Source organism: Kryptolebias marmoratus, unplaced genomic scaffold (assembly GCF_001649575.2).
Source record: "Kryptolebias marmoratus isolate JLee-2015 unplaced genomic scaffold, ASM164957v2 Scaffold85, whole genome shotgun sequence".
In the NCBI taxonomy this organism is placed as follows: Eukaryota; Metazoa; Chordata; class Actinopteri; order Cyprinodontiformes; family Rivulidae; genus Kryptolebias; species Kryptolebias marmoratus.
Window position 1 is genome coordinate 1 of NW_023665819.1, and position 7,753 is coordinate 7,753.

The 7,753-nt window shown below is 47.0% G+C and overlaps 2 protein-coding genes across 2 annotated transcripts in view; both read left to right on the forward strand.

The window, feature by feature from the left end:
- Positions 1 to 1,325: 1,325 nt before the first annotated feature.
- On the forward strand, positions 1,326 to 5,634 carry LOC108229398 (T-box transcription factor TBX19-like). The gene is made up of 7 exons (XM_017405068.3): positions 1,326 to 1,343; positions 2,273 to 2,407; positions 2,697 to 2,758; positions 2,973 to 3,031; positions 4,257 to 4,418; positions 4,504 to 4,660; positions 4,753 to 5,634. Exons 1-7 carry the CDS (start codon positions 1,326 to 1,328, stop codon positions 4,916 to 4,918), a joined length of 759 nt encoding a protein of 252 aa, XP_017260557.1. The 3' UTR covers positions 4,919 to 5,634.
- Positions 5,635 to 5,974: 340 nt separating this feature from the next.
- Positions 5,975 to 7,753, forward strand: part of pcid2 (PCI domain containing 2) — a 4,682-nt gene continuing 2,903 nt past the window's right edge. Inside the window, exons 1-7 of the mRNA XM_037974485.1 lie at positions 5,975 to 6,067; positions 6,517 to 6,588; positions 6,663 to 6,752; positions 6,827 to 6,900; positions 6,975 to 7,040; positions 7,121 to 7,162; positions 7,236 to 7,290. Of these exons, the coding sequence (XP_037830413.1) occupies positions 6,553 to 6,588; positions 6,663 to 6,752; positions 6,827 to 6,900; positions 6,975 to 7,040; positions 7,121 to 7,162; positions 7,236 to 7,290 (363 nt within the window). The 5' untranslated portion in view covers positions 5,975 to 6,067; positions 6,517 to 6,552. The remainder of the gene's footprint in view (positions 6,068 to 6,516; positions 6,589 to 6,662; positions 6,753 to 6,826; positions 6,901 to 6,974; positions 7,041 to 7,120; positions 7,163 to 7,235; positions 7,291 to 7,753) is intronic.

The following is a 7,753-nucleotide window of genomic DNA, read 5'->3' on the forward strand; positions in this document are numbered from 1 at the left end:
GTTCCATCATACCGCTCAGGAGACGGGTTCTGTGTTCCTGAGATGAACGTGTGAATTCACTCTACCCCGCAGCTCTAGAGTTTGTGAAGCTGCTCAGAGTCCTCATCCTCAGAGAAACGAGTCCCGGACCAACATGAGCTGAGACATCCCTCAGAGAAGACAAAGACATGTCCCCCAAAGAGACAAAAAGACAGATTACAGTTTGGAACAAAGAGCTTCCTGTTTGGAGACATGTCCTGTGGTCTGAAACTGTTTGACTAGAATGAGCATCGTTACGTTTGGAGGAAAAAGGAGAAAGCCTGAGAACATCATCCCAGCTGTGAAGCACGGAGGTGGCAGCATCATGCTGTGAGGCTGTTTGGCTGCAGGAGGGACTGGTGACCTTCAGGAAATAGATGCCATCATGAGGAAATACTGAAGCAACATCTCAGGACATCAGGAAGCTGAAGCTCGGACACAGATGGGTCCTCAAATGGACAATGTCCCTCAGAAGACAGACAGATTAGGTCCAAAGTGTCTTCAGGACAACAAAGTCAGTGTTCAGGAGCGACCATCACAAAGCCCTGATCTGAAAAGGAGTTCTACAAACCCGACTGTGTTCCTCCAGTTCTGTCAGGAGGAACGGGACAAAATTCACCAAAACCAGAACATCTGACCCGAGTCAGACGCCTGAAAGACAACGGCTCCGAACACTGAGGACATGGATGGACACTTGGAGACAGTGAAAGATTCTCTTCCTCTTGTCTTAGACTGACGTCCTTTTTATTTCTTATTTCTTGTTTTAGTTCAGTTTTTCTTGTTATTATAATTTCTTCCTTTCAGCTTTTCTTCTCTTCCATTAGTTTTCAGTTTGACTTATTTTTTCTTGTCTTTGTTCTTCATCGTCATCTTCTTCTTCTTTCCATTAGCTTCCCTCCGTCCTCCCTGTTTTTCTGGAGTGGGCGAGAGACCACCGCCTCTAATTAGCCACTTCAGTCCCTCTCCTCTTTCACTTCACCTGTTCACCCCCTCGTAACCACAGGAACGGGATAAACAGCTCTTAATTGGCCGGCAGCAGTTTAATGCACTTCCTGTCGAGAGCTGTTCAGCAGAGGCTTTCACACACACACACACACACACACACACACACACACACAGTGTGTACAGAAGAAAATTGGCAGTAATGTTGTTTATATTTACCCCATTATTCGGTCCAAACATGACACGCACACACCAAGCCGTAATGCAGAGTTGGAACAGAGAGCCGGGCCATAATGAAATAATTGCTCAGCTTATTTGTACATTATGGTAATTATGTTTTTTACTGGGAAATTAATTTTGCCATCATGCTTCAGATGGACGAGGTAAACTATATTCAAAGCGAGCCCACACACACTCCAGCTAACACACAGCGCCGGGGTCACATCTGAAGCCAGCCTCTCAATCTGAATAGAAAACAGTTTGTTTTTGTGTGTTCGCCCGGAGGACTCGGATTGGTTAATTGGACCTCGTTAGTGAGGGGGGGTTGAAAAGACAGATGGATAAAAGAGAGCTTGGGCCAAAAGACAAAGATGGCTCTTCTCCATGAACTCTGGCTTTTTATTTTTAATGGATGCCAAAGTGCAGAGTTGTGTTTGTAGAACTTTCTGGTCCAAGTTCAAGAAGTCCTGATGGACGGATGCTGGGTAGCGGTGGTCCAGAGACGGGCTTGGTTGGATAGATGGGTTCCTGTTGGTGGGTTGTAGACACGGACTCAGATTATAAACTGTTCAAAGTTGGTGTCAAACCACCAGTCAGGACACAGATGACCTGTAGGTGGGTACAGCTGGGACCAGACGGGGTCCAGTCCAGGTTCAAGTCCTGAGTCCTTTCCTGGTCTTCATCTACAGTTCTCCAGATTTCTGAAGGTCTTTCAGACCTTGACACGTAAAGACTCCAAACCTGTAGAACGGTTCCACCTCCGTCAGGGAGTCATGTGATCCCTGTTCATCCTCCATGTTTCCTAAGTAAACATGAGAAGGTTTTGATGTCTGAATGTCTATCATTGTCCTGAGGACTGTGTGAGGTGTGTCCTCCAGTCACCTGTCTCCTGTCCAACGACAGATTGTCTCCATGTGAGACATCCTGCTGCCTGAATCAGACTCTCGTCTGGACCCAGCTACCCACTGACTGTGTCTCCACTTGAGCTCCTACAGGTCCGGCAGAGGGTCAGATCAGAACCGGGTCGGATCAGAACCGGGTCGGATCAGAACCGGGTCAGAACTGAAGTGCTGTCTGTTCCTCTGGGTTCCAGATCATGCTGAACTCTCTGCAGAAGTATCAGCCTCAGCTGCACATCGTCTGTGTCGGCTCTCGGCATCGTTTGGTTTCCAACGTTTCCTTCAAAGAGACTCAGTTCATCGCCGTCACCGCCTACCAGAACGAAGAGGTACTCGTCTTCCTCACGCTGCCTGCCTTCCTGTTCTGTGACTACACCAGCCTGAACACATTTAAAGGCTGCTGTTTATCACAGCGGGAACATTTACAGGATTTACTTCAATCCTTTAAAACCAGAAGGAGTTATCTGTCACCACGTGTGTTTCAGATTCTTAAAATGAATCAAGTCAGGAGAAGAGTTGAGGATTTAAAAACAGAGTTGATTTCCACCTTCAGGATCCTGAAGGTTTTCATGGTTCAAGGAGGTATTTTTTGACTAATTTCTCCTGTTTTTTGTTCAGATTACAGCTCTGAAGATCAAATACAACCCGTTTGCTAAAGCCTTCCTGGATGCTAAAGAAAGGTAAAATCTGCTGAATCTGCAGAAATCCCATTTCTAATCCTGGGAGTGTTTGGATTTGAGGAAGCTTCAAAGGAAAAACATTTAATAAATAACTGTATTTAAAGGTGGAGACATGACTAAAGATGGATTTATTGTAAGAGTGGGTTTGGGCCTGTTTGTCTGATTAACGAGCTGAAAGACTCCGATTGAAGCCGTGATGTTTGGTTCTTCACAGGAACCCAGCAGCTCGCAGTTTACCGGAGTCTCCGGAGAGCCGGGTGGCCCTGCAGCCGTGTGAGTCGGACAGACGAACACACAGACTTCATTCTCTGTTCTCACTGTTCATATAACGCAGGGGTCTCCAATCCTGGTCCTCAGGGCCTCCATCCTGCAGGTTCTCCTTGTTCCTCTGCTCCAACACACCTGGTCTGAATCAGTGGGTGATTAACAGGCTTCTGCAGAACATGAAGAGGTGATTTAACCTCTGAATCAGGTGAGCTGGAGCAGAGGAACAAGGAGAACATGCAGGATGGAGGTCCTGAGGACCAGGACTGGAGACCCCTGATATAACGTCTGACAATTTTATTACTCTGGAAACTAATCTGTTATAAATGTACATATAAAGATTTCTTCTGTGAAAATAACTTAACTTGAATTTTCATCAATATTTCTAAAGTTTCTAAACCAGATAAACTCATTAAATTCAGGTTATTCAGTTAGCAGCGATCTGAGGGGGAGGGTGTGTGTGTGAGAAGGTGCGGTGAGGGTGTGAGTGTGTGAGGGTGTGTGTGTGTGTGTCTGTGTGAGAGTGTGTGTGTGAGAAGGTGCAGTGTGTGTGTGTGGGGTACAGACATTAGTTTTTCTTTTATAATTTATTTCCTTTCTTTATTTGCTCATAAATAAACAAACAGCAGATTTTTTGATCCGATTCTCTTTATCTTCCAGGAAATAAACTCAGTCCAGATTTTCCCAGAAGCTGCAGGTTTCTGACCTCAGTATTTATTTACTGACGGCTGTTATCAGTTATTTCATCAAACCTTCGGCTCGTTCAGCTGATAACTGCTGGGACTTTGGGCTTTTTTACAGATGTTTCCATAGAAACACGTGAAGATGTCTTCATTCCTTCAGGAACTTTGTTCTCTTTCAAACCTGCTTCAGCTGCTCTTCTGATGCTACCGTTAGCTTTTAGCTCCTGTGTAGCTGCTCTTAGCTTCAGCTGCTGGGTTTAGCTGGTTCTGCAGACTTTTCTCTCGTTTATGGATGTAGATCGTTTTTAACAGAAGTTTTGGGTGTTTCTGTGCGGCCCGGTATGAAGCCATCCATGGACCGTTATGGGCCCTTGCCCCAGTGTTTGGGGACCCTGAACATTTAATTTGAAAGTTTATCGTCTGAAACTGTTTATCAGGTTCAGCTTCTCGGGGATTCTGTGAGTTTTAAATGAATAAATGGATGTTTTTCAGGGGAAACTGTTGAAATTTAAAGTTGTTTTTTTTTTATTTGGAATGTTTTTGGTTCTCAGGCTGGTCGCTGTGCTCAGCTGGAGGAGGCGGAGCCTTTTCCTACTCCGGCAGCCTCCCGCTGGCGTCGCACCATCATCACCATGGTTACAAGCATCACGGTTACCCGGGGCGACACACGCCTTACCCCCCCGCCTACCTGCCGCACCGCTCACACTCCTCAGGTGAAACGGTCTGAACCTCTGCAGTCACATCCCAGACGTCACCTGGATGGTCGTTTCACTTCCTGTTTCCTGTTTGATCCCTCAGTGTGTCTGTCTGAAGGAGTCCAGGTGTTAGCTGAAGGCTGGAGTAGCTCCTCCCCCCGTCCTGCCTCCTCCTCCTCCTCCTCACCCTCCTCCTCCTCCCTCCTTCTGACCAGCACCGCTCCTTCATCACAGCCTCCTCCTCCTCCTCACAGCTCCAGGTGAGGCCCCGCCCACTACCTTTGTGAACCTGCCTGACGTCAGACTGACCATGTGTGTGTGTGTGTGTGTGTGTGTGTGTGTGTGTTTTCAGTCAGTACCCCTGTCTGTGGACCGTAGGCTGCACTGAGCTAAGCCCCGCCCACTCACCGTGTGCCACTCTCCATGGACCAATCAGCAGCGAGAGCCTCATGCAGCCTCCTGGTCACGGTCGAGTGGGCGGAGCTGGATGGCCACATGGCCACACCCACTCTTTCTGAGGATGGTGATTGGTCAAATCTGGTTCAATCTGTTTATTGTTATTATTATATATTAAGGGTCTGTCCTCTGGAATAATTCAGGTGTTTTTTTTTGTAGGAGGCAAATCATCAGCCCAGCTAACAGCTGAAGATCCTGGTTTTATTAAACGGACCTCAGAAAAATTAAATAATATTTAAATGTTGGTCATTTTTAAACTCTTGTCAGTGGAAATAAGCAGGTTTTCTGGATGTTTATAAAAATATAATCCAGGTTTGTTTTCCAGTCAGAACCTTCAGCTGCTGGTTTGATTTGGTTTTCGTACAAAATAAAACTGCCTCTTATTGTGAAAGAGCAGTGATTCCATTTGTGACTGGATGTTTGTGTTTACCTGTAAATATCCCCGTGAACACCTGGATTGTGCTTCACCTCTGCCTGTTAATGAGGCCCTGTTTACAGGAGAACCGTGATGTCTAACGGGTCGGGCTCAGGGGACACTGTCTGACAGCAGCTCCATCCACAGTGAGGTTGGGTTGCTGCTCCATGTTGAATAAGTTCCCCTCTGAGTCCTGGATCTTAAAGGTTCTGGTGTCGTGTGAAGGAACGTCTGAGCTGCAGGGATGTTCTGGTTTGTCCATGTAAACCGGGCCTGAGTGACCCGTTAGTAAAGAAATCAAACTGTTCTGATGTTAAAGTCTCTGTGAGACTTTAGTCTCTCCTGGTGTCTAAGCTGAAACATGTTCCTGTCTTTGTGTTTTCTTGTTTGTCTGAAAAACAAAACTTTAAAATCTGTAAAATAAACTTCACTAAACTGAAAAACACCAGATCTTCAGCTGCTTGTTTTTTACACGTGGGCGAAGAGAAGAAGAAAGTTATTAATTTTATTTGACTAAATTAAAGCCTTACTGTAGGTCTGTTAAAGCTTCTTGTTTCAAATAAAGTTGTTCTAATAAAGCAGAGAACAGCAGATGTTTTCCTGGTTCTGAACTGTCAGAAACTTCCTCCGTTAACTCAACTTTACCGCTAATTCGCTGAATGTGAGCTTTTATTTTGACACCCCGCTCTCCGGAAGCTGTTACCCTCCGACCCGGAAGTTGTAGTTCTGTCGGGAGGAAGCGGTCCGGTTCGGAAACAAGGAGTAGGACCGAAGCTGGACGGACTCCTTTGTTGAGGTTTGTGTTTTTGTTTACTTCGCAGCTATTTGTTTGTTTGTTTGTTTCCGGCTCAGAGGTAAACTCTGCTTCCTGCCGGAGACGGAAACGGCTTTTATTTTCACAGTTTTGCCCTCCGGGGACATGTGGACATGTGGACATCAGGTCCAGCCAGCTGCTGTGGAAGACTTCTGTTTGTGGGACTGAATGTCTGAAATGAGAGGATTTTATTTTAAATTTATTTGTTATTTTGCTCAGATGTAGCTGCAGCTCGGCTCACTGAGGGTTTTTATTGAGCTTTAAATCTACTGTCTGGTTTAAGTTAAGTTTTGTTTTGTGTGTTCTTTTTATAAATGGAGCTTCTTGTTGTTGAATGTTTCACTCATGAAGTAAACAAACAAACAAAGGAAGGGGGCGGGGCTTAGAAGCCACTTTCAGGTGAATTTGAAGCAGGTTGTGTTTGTTCTCAGGTGTGAACAGCTCCTGGATCAGCGCCAGCGGCCATCATGGCTCACATCACCATCAACCAATACCTGCAGCAGGTGACCTTTGACCTCCGCCCCTCTCCTGGTAGGTTTTGGGTTAACGGCGACTGAACTCTGTTCTCCTCCTGCAGATCTACGAGGCCATCGATAACCACGAGGGCTCCTTCTGCGCAGAGCTGCTGTCCTTCAAACACCCGCATGTGGCCAACCCCCGCCTCCAGGTGAGGCCCCGCCCACTCAGACAGGTGCTCAGGTGGGACACAGACTCACCTGTGTGTGTGTGTGTGTGTTTCAGCTGTCCAGTCCCGAGGAGAAGTGTCAGCAGGTTCTGGAGCCGCCGTACGATGAGATGGTGGCTGCTCATCTCAGGTGAGGTGGACAGGTGCTTCGTCCGTTACCGAGCGTCCTCAGAAGGAGCGCTGTCACACCTGTGTGTGTTACAGGTGTACGTACGCCGTGGCCAATCACGACTTCGTTGAAGCTTACAAGTTCCAGACCCTCGTCGTTCAATATCCTTTAAAAATCTGTAAAACACCTGCGACCCGTCCAACCTGTCCAACCCATCCCAGTGTGATCCTTGACCCCTCACGTCCTTCCTGAGGGCCTTCCAGTCCCACAAGGAGGAGAACTGGTGAGTCCGGTGTGATTGTGTGCTGAACGCGCCGCCTGTGAACGCACCGTCAGCCGTGTGTTTGTGCTTTCAGGGCTCTGCCCGTCATGTTCGCCGTCACTCTGGACCTCCGGATCTTCGCCAACAACGTGAGAACGGTTCCAGTTCCAGATTGTTTCCAGAAACGTTATTGCGGTTAGAACGTATCTGGACCTGTTTGGATCTGATCTGAATGCCTTGTTCTGACCTGGATCTGGTTCTGACCTGGTTCTGATTCTGATCTGAGCTAAATCTGGATCTGTGTGACTGTAGATATGATCTGATGTAGGTCTGACCTTGTTCTGAACCTGGTTCAGAGTCAGGTCTAGATTGAAACAGATCTGGATTGGACCTGGTTCTGACCTGGATCTGGACCTGGTTCGGAGTCAGGTCAGGTCTAGATTGAAACAGATCTGGATTGGACCTGGTTCTGGACCTGGTTCTGGACCTTGGTCAAAGTCAGGTCAGATCTAGATTGAAAGAGATCTGGATTGGACCTGGTTCTGACCTGGATCTGGACCTGGTTCTGGACCTAGTTCGGAGTCGGGTCAGGTCTAGATTGAAACAGATCTG